Below are 12,619 nucleotides of genomic sequence, written 5' to 3' on the forward strand. Positions count from 1 at the left end.
CCTCCTCTCGGCTCCAGGTTCGCTCCCGCCCGCTGCCCTCCCGGCGCATGCGCCCTTCCGTCGGCGGTGGCTGCGGCGGTGGCGGCCACGAGCGGCTCCGTTTTTTTAAAGGGAAACGCTGAGGCGCCGGGGGTGACTGTGGGGGAGGGGGACCCCGAGCCGCGGAGACCCCCGGGGGAAGAGACAGATCCCCTCCCGGAGTAGGAGGGCTTTGGGCGGATCCATCCCTCTCACCCCCTTCTGAGGAGGAGCGGGGGGAAATGGAGGCGCGGGGCGGCTGAGGCGAGCTCCGGGGCGGGGGGCCGGGGCGGGGAAGGGGGGGTGTGGGGTGGGGAGACGAGGCGGGCCCGGCCGGGCCAGGGGGGGCCGAAGCGAGCTCCGGGGATGAGCTCGGGGGCGGCTGGGTACGAGCTCCTGCCTCTGAGGCGAAGGCGGCGGCGGCGGCAGCAGAGGCGGCGGCGAGGCCCCCATGGGCCTGCGGCGGGCCTCAGCCGCGGCCTCCACTTCTCCGCACGCCGGCGGGATGGCGCCGGGGCCCCGGAGGAGCCGCGCTAGCCTAGGCCTGCTGCCGCGCTGCTAAGGCGAGCCCGCCAAACTCCCCTCCCCCTCCTCCGTCCTCGACCCCCCGCACCTCGCCCCTTCCCCACCCCCTCCTCTGTCTCGGTCCCCGCCGCTGCTCCGGACCACTATGACCATGAGATCCGCAGTGTTCAAGGCGGCCGCGGCCCCTGCCGGCGGCAACCCTGAGCAGCGACTGGACTACGAGCGGGCTGCGGCGCTGGGCGGGCCCGAGGACGAAGCCGGGGCGGCTGAAGCCCACTTCCTCCCCCGGCACCGTAAGCTCAAGGAGCCGGGGCCCCCGCTGGCCTCTTCCCAGGGCGGGAGTCCCGCGCCCTCCCCGGCCGGCTGCGGCGGCAAGGGCCGGGGCTTGCTACTCCCAGCCGGGGCGGCCCCCGGGCAGCAGGAAGAGAGCTGGGGCGGCTCGGTGCCCTTGCCCTGTCCGCCCCCGGCCACCAAACAAGCGGGCATTGGGGGGGAGCCGGCGGCAGCCGGGGCTGGCTGCAGCCCTCGACCCAAGTATCAGGCGGTGCTGCCCATTCAGACGGGCTCTCTCGTGGCGGCGGCCAAAGAGCCTACGCCCTGGGCTGGGGACAAGGTTGGGGCGGCTCCCCCAGCTGCCACAGCCTCGGATTCTGCGGGACCCCCACCACTACCTCTGCCCGGGCCGCCACCCCTCGCGCCCACCGCTACCGCCGGGACCCTGGCGGCCAGCGAGGGCAGATGGAAGAGTATAAGGAAGAGCCCTCTCGGGGGTGGCGGCGGCTCGGGAGCCTCCAGTCAGGCCGCCTGCCTCAAACAGATCCTTCTGCTGCAATTGGACCTCATCGAGCAGCAGCAGCAGCAGCTGCAGGCCAAGGAAAAGGAGATCGAGGAGCTGAAGTCAGAGAGAGACACGGTACGGAAGAGGTTAATCTGCGTTCGGGACGGGGAGCGAGTTGTGCGCATGCTCGCGGGACGGGGGGCTGTAGGAGGTTAAGGTATCCCTTGGTTAGGGGTAAGGAGGTGGGCCACCAGCCAGGGAGTGTGTTAGGTGACGGGTCCTCGGGATCCCGGCTCACAGACACGTCGGGTTGGAGGGAAGGGTTAAAGGGCAACCTCCCAGGCGGAGGGGGAGGGGAGGGTTCAGGCGCCAAAGGGTTAATTTAAAATGACAGCCCCAGACTTGTGGGAAAGACGTTTAGAGTGGGAAAAGACCTGATTTATGAGGGGTTGAAAATGCAAAGCGGGGGATGCATATGTGGTGGCTTTCTGGAAGGGGTTAAATTAAAGAGCTTTTGCGTTAGAAATGCATTCTGGAGGAGGGAGACAGAGCAGCTGTTGCTCTAACCACTGCTGTAGCATCTTTAGATAGGAGGGTAGGAGGCCTTTTAATTGGCAGAGGGGCAGAGGTGATTCACAGAGGAATCTTATTTTAATTTTCTTACATTATATTAAGAGGATCACTGCTTTTGACTCCAGACAGTTTTTAATAGGAATCTGTTTTCAAACCTGACCCACGGACCAGCTCCCTTGTATAATATAAACATGGTGTTTAGACGCTGGCAGGTTTTAAGGCATCAGGGGAAAGGAACCTTATTAAATGTGTTGAGTAGACCCCCCCCCAAAAAAAAAATCTATTTTAGAATCTTAAGGTAATAGGGAAGTCATTATTTCTTTGTACTTCCGAGGAGCATGACTATATCAGCTTGCTTTTTATTGCTGCAGTAGTTAAGGGCATCTTATGTATTGAAACATATGCCTTCAGATATCAGGAAAGCTGGTGATGGAGTATTACTGTGCTAGCATACCTTACAGCTGCCTAAAAATAAACATGGTTTCTACAATTGTGTTCAGGCTGCAGCAGTGTCTCTCTCTCTCTCTCTCTCTCTCTCTCTCTCTCTCTCTCTCTCTCTCTCTCTCTCTCTCATTGTGTGTGCCAAGGGCTGAGCAAGAGAGCAGAAGGCTATTCATTTTGTTTGCTTTCCAAATGAATCGCATCAGGCAGCGGCTGTTTTATTGGAGAATACATTTCTGCAAGGTGGAATGGGAGCTGGGGCAGGTCTCATTAAAATATCTCATAGTGTTGATTTGTGGAAGTTACTCAACATGGAGGTGGCACTGCTCAGCTACTGTACTGCAGTCTCAGGGTGTGATGGTACTGTAATTACAACACATTATATCCTTACATGGGGGGGGTAGGAAGAGAAGGACCAGTGAAGGAAAAGAAATCAAGGAAATGTCACCCACAAACCGTGGTTAAGTAACGTTAAGGCTGTGAATCAAAACAGGAGGAGATGAAATGAGAGTATGGCTGACAGGGGGGCTCTCTGCTGATGGTGGAGGTTTCTGCTCAGTTCCTAAGGTAATGGCCCCTTTGCAGACTTTCCTAGGCAGGAAAAGTGGGGTGAGTTAAGGATAGAGTGTCAGTCTGAACTTGGCATTCACTGTTTCTGTTGTGTATTGGAGTCTTAGTGTTGCTTAAGCTTGTTTCTCTTATTGCAGTTGTTGTTTGGCCTGTACTGAAATCTATGCAGCTAAGTAGATGTAATGAAAGAAACATTAACGTTACTGTCTAACTCAAATAAAATTCTTATTATAGGGTATAACTGGCATAGTTGGTACCTTTTCTCAGAACATTTTAACATGAAGTTTTCAATGATAATAGACTTCATTTTCTGTTTGATTATGTAGTTTTTTCCCTTTAGAGTTAAGACTGTTTTTAATCAACATTTAAATAAATACGTAAAATTTTCTTCTGTTATTTCAAGTGCAAAGCAATACGCATATTTCATCATTGATGGGATTTATGGGTACTGGTTTCTATTATAATTCTTCCTAATTGAGTCTTCATTGCTTAAGTGGTACCCACCCCAAACCCTCACCTCACACACCCCTTTCAAATAACACTGCAATCCCTAGTGGCACTGTGACTGTGAGTGTTTAATTCCTTCTCAGTGTACTGTTTGGACTTTGCCCTTGTGTATAGTGTTTTGGAATGGAAGTAGAAAGGATAGGATTTTGAGAACCCTAGGCCCTCCTAAAAGAACCTAGGGTTAATTTTGGAAACTCCCAAACTGACTTGGAGCCACGTGGTTAGCAGTAGCAGAGACCATGCCATTTAAAAGGCATGTTTTCCCCCCTCTCTGTGAAGAGGATCTTCTTTCAGAAAAATGAATTACAAATTCCCCCACGTCCCTCCCCAACTAGGTTAGCCCCTAAAATTAAGCAGTGTACCTTACCTTCTCTATTGTGTTTAAGGAAAAACTATTTAGGTTTATGTCTACCTATTAAAAATAAGTTGAATTGCTGTAGTCCATTGAAAGAGTTAGAAGACCATACTGATTACTAAATGGGGCTAAGTACCTGCATTTAATTTTGTGTGTTTTAAGTCTACATTTTGCCAATCTCTCTTTTAGCTCCTTGCTCGGATTGAACGTATGGAAAGGCGGATGCAGTTGGTAAAGAAGGATAACGAGAAAGAAAGGCATAAGCTGTTTCAGGGCTATGAAACTGAAGAAAGAGAGGAAACGGAGCTATCTGAGAAAATTAAACTGGACTGCCAGCCGGAGCTTTCTGAGACACCCCAGACTCTGCCTCCCAAGCCTTTTTCATGTGGGCGGAGTGGAAAGGGACACAAAAGGTGTGCTGATAACTTTGTTACACTTTCTACACATGATAAGGACACTTGTTTCCAGTGACCAAGAGTAGGGGGGTTGGGATTTATGAATTAGTTCTAATACAACCATATCCTGAATTAGGAGGTCTTAGGTGCTGAGAAACTATCTTGAAATATTCTTGCGCAGACTATAAAAGTCTGTTAGGAACATTTTGGCCACTGTAGTAATTACAGAATGCAGAGTACATCATAAAGAGAATGAGCAACAAATGTGACAGCTGAGTTTCTTAAAGAAAACTATAGCAGTTCATTCCAAGTTAAGAAGTGTTAAATTCCTTCATTGTGCTAGGTACTGGTAGACATAAAAAAGTAAGATCTAACTGTCCTTGGACTCAAAGAGATTAATCTAGCTGTGAGGATGGCATAAATTTTAAAAACTAAGAATTCAGCTGCAATAAAATATGCAGATAGACAACAGGGAAACAAACTAAGTTTTGTAAGATTCATGGATAGTGAAGATTATTCTGAGTTAGAATTGTGAAACTTTAAGGGGGAGATGGATCTTTAAAAAGAAGTATAGAATTTAGGTTGGTAAAAAGGAAAGGAAATGGCATTCTAGGAATGTGGGGTGGGTGGGTTTGGTGGGAGAAAGAGCCAGCAGATAGCAAAAAAAAGAAAAAAAAAGAAATAGAGATTGTAACTAACATGGTATAGGATTGGGGGAAAAAATAAGAGACTGGTCTCTGGTTGATAGGAATGAAATAGGCCATAGGGTAGTGGCACCTGATGTTAGCTAGAAGATCTTAAGTGTGGGAACTCACTTATTCAACAGACATTTATTAAGGGGGCCTATTATAAGTACTATTAAGCATGAAGTTGTTTCTGCTTATAACTGCCAGATAAACCCAGATATTTAGATCCCTGAATACAAGCTAGTTCTCTTGCCCCAAAATAAAATCAAGTCAGATTTTATCTAAGAATCAATAAATTGTATAATGTTTTCTTCCCAATCTAATAGGAAATCCCCATTTGGAAGTACAGAAAGAAAGATTCCTGTTAAAAAGCTGGCTCCTGAATTTTCAAAAGTCAAAACAAAAACTCCTAAGCACTCTCCCATTAAAGAGGAACCCTGTGGTTCCTTATCTGAAACTGTTTGTAAACGTGAATTGAGGAGCCAAGAAACTCCAGAAAAGCCCCGGTCTTCAGTGGACACCCCGCCAAGACTCTCCACTCCCCAGAAGGGACCCAGCACCCATCCCAAGGAGAAAGCCTTCTTAAGTGAGATAGAAGATTATTTGCCGTACCTTTCCACCACAGAAATGTATTTGTGTCGTTGGCACCAGCCTCCCCCATCACCGTTACCATTACGGGAATCCTCTCCAAAGAAGGAGGAGACTGTAGCAAGTAAGGCATAGAGAACACTTGCTCTTATACCCTAGTGGTGGCGGTCAAGCTAACAAGTGTGAAAATGCCCTTGGCATTTTTAAAAAAGTGCAATCAATAAAGCAGAGTTCTGTCAAGAATGAGTAAGTTAACAGCCAGAGACAGACACTATGCAGGCATTGCAAATAGATGGAATTACAGCAAAATGTGCTCAATGTATTTGCCTGCTTACAACACTGGGAGATGTGTTTGCCAGTAAGTTGCTCATCACAAGAGCACCAGACTTGGGGGTGTAATCTCTGGCAACTTGCATGCCCTCTGAAAGAAGGGTTTTCTGTGCTGTGAAATGCATAGAACTTATACTTTGCCATGCACGACTGTTCCTGCAATTGATATTGTGTGAAACCTGGGAGGGTGGTCTTTGGGTATTCTCAGGGGCCAATGGTAATTTTTGGGTTGGGGAGCCAGCTTGGGGTGGGGAATTTCACCTGGGCCTCCGCTCTAACTATATAAACATTTATCTGTATCTCTGTGTCCCGGTCTGGGGGGCAGGAGGAATCTGCCAAAGACCAACAGTCTTATTTTATCTTACTATACTTCACAAAGGTTCTAAATGTGAAGAGTTTACTTGGATTGCAGTAGCCCATTGGTTGTTCATATATTTAAATAAAATGGTCTACAAACTATTTTTCAAACAATAAGGACTATCTTGGGATATCTGAGCTGCTTGGGGAGGGTGTGTGGTGTGGGACCTTGGTCTTCATTCCCTTGTTTTTCTTTATGGCTTCCACACAGAGATGCTCCCCTATCTCCTACATCAACCAGTAACTGCAATGTGTCTTCAATCGTGTAATGTTAGTCTATGACAGTCACTGCGGATGCTCGAGGGTGATGGTGGGGGAAGCTTTCTTGGATAGAGCCGCAGCCCCGAATTTCTACCACTGTGTCTTGCCCCAGCAGGGATGGGGATGGGAATCCATTCCAATAAGACAAAAGCATTCTCCAGGCTTTGTTTGGCTGTTCTGGTGACAAAATGAAGAGGGGAAGATAGATTACTCTTCTTAATTATCTAAAATTCATTAGGTCTCACACTTGCGTCCATGAAATAGACCAGGATCCTGATCTAGGTTCAGGTTTTTTGTTGGTTCAGTCAGTTGAACAGGTTCATCCTTAATGGTTAACCTTCTTGCTGCCATAGTAATGCTGTGTAACAACTTAAGAGAAACCATGAAGCAACTTCCCATCCGGGATTGGGAAATGGCTTGGTCCAGAGCTGTTCTGTGTGACTGGCTGTTTTTGAAAACCCTGTCTGCTCTAGTACAGAAAATTCCAAACACCTCTGAGATTGTGGGCATAGCAGTACAGAAGGAGTCTGACTGAGGGGATCCCAGCCCTTTGAGGAGCCTGAGTTGTGAATAACGTGTGAATCCTTATTCTTGACGCCCTATCTCAAGAGAAGTCTCAATGGCTTGTTCTAAGGAAGCCAAAGTCTTTGTGCATGTTGTTCAGGCTGGACCAGCAAGGTAGTTTGTTTGGAGGGAGGAGGGAGCTGTTTAAGAAGACTACATATGTAAGTTTTGAGAACACTGATCTTTTATTTGAAAAATAGGGTCAACTTTTACTCACCTGCCATGTTCTGAGTTTAAGGTTTGATATCCTTGGCCATCAACTGTTGCAGGGAAACCACCCTAAATAATGAAGAAAAGAAGTCGTCTCAGTGTAAAAAAAAAAGTGGTGGGCTTATTTTCTTTTCTTTTGTCTGTTGTTCCCTCTTCCCCTCCCCCAGAGAGAAATTCTCAAAAGAACAACTCAAAAAAACCAAAATGGCTTCCTAGTGAGAACTTCAGTGATGATCCTTTCCTCCATTTTGGGTATGGGCTTTTTTTCTTTTTACACTGAGATGATTCTTCTTTCCTGCATTATTTAGGGTGTCTGATGCCATCAAGTGTTGCAGGAGAAACTTCAGTCTTGGCTGGTGAGTAGAATAGGAATTGTGCTGGCTGGGCCTGGGGTGGGGGTTGGTGGGATGGTGGATGGTTGGGAGCTGCATTCCCCATCAGCTGGATGTGGGAGAGTCAGATTCCTTGGTGTGTGATTACACTATAGACTTCAAAATGACTACAAATTTCAGTTGTTTTTCAGGAACTGCAGTAGCATCCATTATATGAATTGTCAGGTATTGGCTTAGGGTTTTTTTGTGATCTGTGTTTGGCAGACTGCAATGGCATTTTAGGTTCTTTTATACCATAGCGAGGACACTGAATATGGCTTCAGGTGAGGCCATAGAATGGATTCCTATCACTTGGTAACCTTGTCTTATCTGGGGAGAGACCTCTTATCCTAGTGAATAGTAAGTAGCATTGTGTGACCTTGGATTTAAGGGTGGTTCCACCCCTCCTCCCTTTCTTTTTCTTTTTCTTTTTTTTTTCCAGTTCCTTCTTGGAGGGACCATTCAGTAGAGCCTTTAAGGGACCCAAATCCTTCAGACCTTTTGGAGGTAGGTATCCAAGACCTGTCAGTGGAAGGAAGTGAGAGACCAAGTAGAAATGGGGGAGTAAACTTGAAATGTCATAATTGTATGGATGGGTTAAATAAAACTTTAAAGCCAGAAGGGTACTTGAGAGATTATCTAGTCAAACTCCTTTGTTGTATAGATGAGAGAACTGAGGTCCAGAGTGGTTAAGGGATTTATTGAAAAATAGCTTGGGAGTGTTCAAAGCTAGAGTTCATGTTAGATAGAAAAGGTGGCATGTATCCCTCAGCAACAAAATTATGTATTCCAAACTCAGTTGACTCTTAAAAGTTTGATACTTATTTTAAACACGACTCTTACAAAGTATGGAGGTGAGGGGCGTTTATAGCAGTCTAAAGGGGTGCTTCAGTTTGACGTGACTTTCACTTTGAAAAGTTATGGAAATGATTTTGAAATTTGGAGATTCTACAAGGGTGGGAGTAGGGGGTGGAGTATGTGTTTTGTTGATTCTGTCACCAGGAGGTTCCCATAATATCCATAGAACTCACAGGCTCAGGTGGGACCTGACGGTGAGATTTTGCCTTCCTGGAAGCTGGAAATGAGTTAGTACACCATATGATACCATACGGTGACAAATAGCTTATCAGCTGCTATTCTTTACACAGAACCTGGATGACAGTGTGTTTTCGAAGCGACATGCAAAACTGGAGCTGGATGAGAAGAGAAGGAAAAGGTGAGGCTAGAATGATTCATCCTGGGAACAACTGAGCCCTAGGACCCTGACCTCTCTCTCTCATCCATGCTTGGAGAGTCCTGGATCTCTTAACATTCCTAAATTACTGGCTTCCCAGTGTTGAGTATCTTAGTTTGAAATGGTAGCTATTGTAGGTAAAGACGTTTGGCTTCTTTTGCTTCATGTATGCCCTTCCTCAGTTTTACTCTCTCTGGGAGACTAACACGATTTGGACTGCTAGACCTGAACAGCTCTACCCTAAACAGGCAGGCAGTTCTCTTTAACACCTCCCATCCCCATATCCCCCACCCCCAATCAAGAAGAGTCAGCAAAGATCTCCCTAGAATCTTGATTGTGAGTTTGCTTTTATAGAGCAGGTTTTTAGTAATGTTGGGTTTGTTTGTTTTGTTTGTCTGGTTTGTTTTTCCCAGATGGGATATTCAGAGGATCAGGGAACAAAGAATTTTACAGCGACTACAGCTCAGAATGTATAAAAAGAAAGGAATTCAGGAATCTGAGCCTGAGGTTACCTCATTTTTCCCTGAGCCAGATGATGGTAAGTTTTATCTATCTAAAAGAGTAGATTTTTCAAAGAAGAAAAAGGGTGCAAGGCTCCAGGATACAACTTGCTTTGAATGAATGAACAGTATGTTGGAGGAGGTATAGTTGCTAGACATTTCCCATTTATGTCACTAACAAGGTCACATCTGGCTTTCTTCCATAGTTGAAAGTTTGATGATTACTCCCTTCTTGCCTGTTGTAGCATTTGGACGACCATTACCAAAATTAACTCCACAGTAAGTATAAAGGGTTTTTTCCCTTTACCCTCTCAGATAGCTTGTACTTCACCTCCCTTTCAGACTTTATGAAAGCCTAGATATAAGGTGAAACAGGTGGCTTAGGGATAGACATGGTTTTTTGACAGAAGTGAGGTTACCTGGGCAACGAGCTTTTGCAGTGGTAAGATTTCCAAGTCAGGGATTAGGAAGATTGCTATTTGAGTGACCGTGTTTCCCCAAAAATAAGCCCTAGCATGATTTTTCAGGATGACATCCCCTGAACATAAGCCCTAATGCGTCTTATGCAAAAAATAGTACAAGACCCAGTCTTATTTTTGGGGAAACACGGTAGAAATAGATCATTCAGTCAATTTAATAGCACACTATTGCTCTGGCTTTGAGGCAGGAAGGACATTGCAAATTTGGGACGTGGGAGTCAGGGCTGGGAGTGGTGAGGGGCATAGTGTCTTTTTCCGAGTTACTCTCATGTCCACACTGAATCCCTGCTAGTCTTGGAAGTTCATTTCCTTATCCTTTTTTGCCAGGAATTTTGAGCTGCCCTGGTTGGATGAGCGTAGCCGATGTAGGTTGGAGATCCAGAAGAAGCAAACACCTCACCGGACGTGTAGGAAATAGCTGTGCTGGCAAGAACCTTCTGTCTTCAGATAGTTGTAGCATGCCATTCTCAGAGAGTGGCAGAGACCTGTATATGTGACCTATGTCCTCATGTATGTTGTCATTCGCTGATAATACCCTACCATACTCCCTTGATCTTTGTTTTGTTTTTGTTTCTCTGACTTCACAGAAAACTCTTTCATTGGGCGAATTGTGAATTATAGAGGGTAATTGGGATATCTTTTCCCGTTTTGGGGAAATGAGCTCTCAAGCCAAATCTCTAGGATGGCAGATTTGGAAGCTTCAGGGGTCTGCTTCTATACATTTGCCTGTTAAAGGGGTAAAAAGCAATCTTTCATTAGACTTGTGGAAGATAAAGCAACCCCTGCCTTTAGACCTGTGCCTGCATGGCACTCTTCTCGCCCTGATATACCCTTCCATATAGTTTGAGTGTAGTGGTTTTTACCCTAAAACAAAACAAAAAAAAAAAACCTCACCATGAGCTTAAGGACCAGATGAGGAATAACAAGTGAAGTGATGAAGCAAAGTCATCTTCACAGGGTAGAAAAGAGATGGGAGAGTTGGTAGATGTCTTAAAAGACAGCTGTTCTCTTAAAACTATTCTGTGATGTAGCCATGTGAGAAGGGGTGTTGGCTGTGACTTACTTTCTTAGTGAATGGGTAACTGAATTTCTTAACCCCACCCCTCAAAAAATAAAACCTTTGGAAAAGAAAATGGGGAATGGTTACTTTTGGACAAATTATGGCTCTAAACGAAAGCAGTTGACATTTGGGGATGGCATGCCAGAACCTGTATAGATGTCACTGTGTCGCATCACTTTGCAAGTATTCCTTAATTGGGCTTTATCCTTTTAGCTGAGCTCTTGGTGGTGGGATAGAGATTTAGGGAGGGTGGGGGGTTTATGTGGAAATCTGTGCTTCCTTTGGCTGGCAAATGTCTACATCTTGAAACAAACAGATGTACCTAATGAGCTTCTCCATTCACTTTGTAAAAATAGATTTGTATGTGTACCATCTTGGTCCCCCCATCCCACCCCTTTGGTTAAAAAACGTCAAGACAGCACTCCAGGCCACTCTGGTCTCAGTTAAGATCCCTGTAACTATCTGGAAGGAAAATAGAGCCAAGACCTCTGGTCTTAAATATATAGGAATTGCCTTTCTTTAGTCTTCAGGACTACTGTGTGAAAACAAAGTAGGGGTCTAATCTCCTAGAAGCTAGGGGCTTTTATCCTTGAAGAGAATATGTCCCCAGAATATTAGCACTTTTAGAGGAGAAGCCAAGGTATGTAGGGTGTGTGGCCGGCCCATCCGTGGAGCGTGAGAGAATGGGATACCATTGTGGGAAGAAAAGAAAAGTTCCTCAGGGGCCTCCCACTGCTACAGCTTTTTGTGAGATGTTGATCTGTGCTCCCTGGGTTTGACTTTTAAAGGAATTATTCCGGCAGCACATGTAGTGTTCTTGGGTGATCTTGCTGCTCTAATTTCTCCTTCTGTGTGTGTGTGTGTGTGGCTATGGGTTTTCATTTGTAACTCCATCTGCTTAGGAGAGTGGGCTCTCCACAAGGGAACCTGCTGTGAACTTCACTGCAGCAAGAATGTAGAGAAATAGGACTTATTCCACTCGGGGCTCTCATCTCACACCTTAAGGAGAGGAAGGAGAATTCTAGAAAAACTGGGCCAGATTTTCTTTGTTCGCCATCATTTTAATATGGCAAGCTGTTTCGCTTTCCTGCTCTGACCTATGTTATGTTTCTTTATAATGCGTGTCCAAGAAGAAAAAAAGACCAGTGTCTCTTTACTTCTTTGTTCCTTGATTCCTCTCAGTTTCTTCTTGATTTTCAGCATTTGTTGGATTCCGAATTTGGATATGGGTTAGCAAATTAACCTTTTGTTTGTGCCCTACCCAGGGGACTGTCCAGATTCTGAACTTCAGCTAGACTAAAAGGAATCCATGAGGTGCTATCTGGCCAGAGTTAAGTGGATTCTATTTCCTTGGTTCTCCCTCTACCCAGGACCCTTGTTGTCCCCTCTTCTAGATCAATTCTCCTTTGATTTGGATATGTTGAGGTTTGTTGAGAAGGAGGTTGGAGAGTAGATTAGCAAAATTCCAAGAGTGAAATTACAGTGTGTTAGAGTGTGGGGGGGAAAATTAGTTTTATTTTTTTCCCTACATGGGATACAACACTGTGAAATTCAATCTTCAACTGAAAGCCCTGCAGTTCTCCTAAAACATAGTTCTTTGTTTCTTTAACAAAGTTTAAGCTAGTGTTAATAAATTAAAAAGAGAAATTGCTTGTCTGTCCACTTCAGCTTTGTTTTAAGCCCATTTCATATTGTTGTCTGTGTTGTAATTCATACTTTTGATACCATTTCTGATGTGTAAAATTGGTTGTCTTGTAAATATCTTATAAAGAGTTCAATTGTAAATAAACTATTGTGGCTGTTAATTTTTGAACTCC

General features: G+C 45.5%; 1 protein-coding gene across 2 annotated transcripts; it reads left to right on the forward strand.

The window, feature by feature from the left end:
• Positions 1-343: 343 nt before the first annotated feature.
• On the forward strand, positions 344-12,615 carry MSL1 (MSL complex subunit 1). Of its 2 annotated transcripts, XM_081029507.1 has the most exons (9): positions 344-1,456; positions 3,957-4,180; positions 5,175-5,560; positions 7,467-7,514; positions 7,972-8,036; positions 8,678-8,745; positions 9,177-9,301; positions 9,470-9,542; positions 10,070-12,615. In XM_081029507.1, the coding sequence occupies exons 1-9, from the start codon at positions 689-691 to the stop codon at positions 10,158-10,160; spliced, it is 1,848 nt and encodes a 615-aa protein (XP_080885633.1). In that variant the 5' UTR covers positions 344-688; the 3' UTR covers positions 10,161-12,615. The 2 variants fall into 2 exon arrangements, with proteins under 2 accessions (XP_080885633.1, XP_080885634.1); XM_081029508.1 differs by lacking the exon at positions 7,467-7,514 and having other exon boundaries at positions 354-1,456.
• Positions 12,616-12,619: the final 4 nt, after the last annotated feature.

This window comes from Rhinolophus hipposideros (genome assembly GCF_964194185.1).
Source record: "Rhinolophus hipposideros genome assembly, chromosome: 20".
NCBI lineage: Eukaryota > Metazoa > Chordata > Mammalia > Chiroptera > Rhinolophidae > Rhinolophus > Rhinolophus hipposideros.

What these genes read in the sequence shown, in the direction of transcription:
- MSL1 (XM_081029507.1), top strand. Translation starts at nt 689, where the DNA reads ATGACCATGAGATCCGCAGTGTTCAAGGCGGCCGCGGCCCCTGCCGGC. An exon ending in GAAGGAGGAGACTGTAGCAA is followed by an intron (nt 5,561 to 7,466) that starts GTAAGGCATAGA and finishes TGCATTATTTAG; the next exon opens with GGTGTCTGATGCCATCAAGT. An exon ending in AGAAACTTCAGTCTTGGCTG is followed by an intron (nt 7,515 to 7,971) that starts GTGAGTAGAATA and finishes TTTTTTTTCCAG; the next exon opens with TTCCTTCTTGGAGGGACCAT.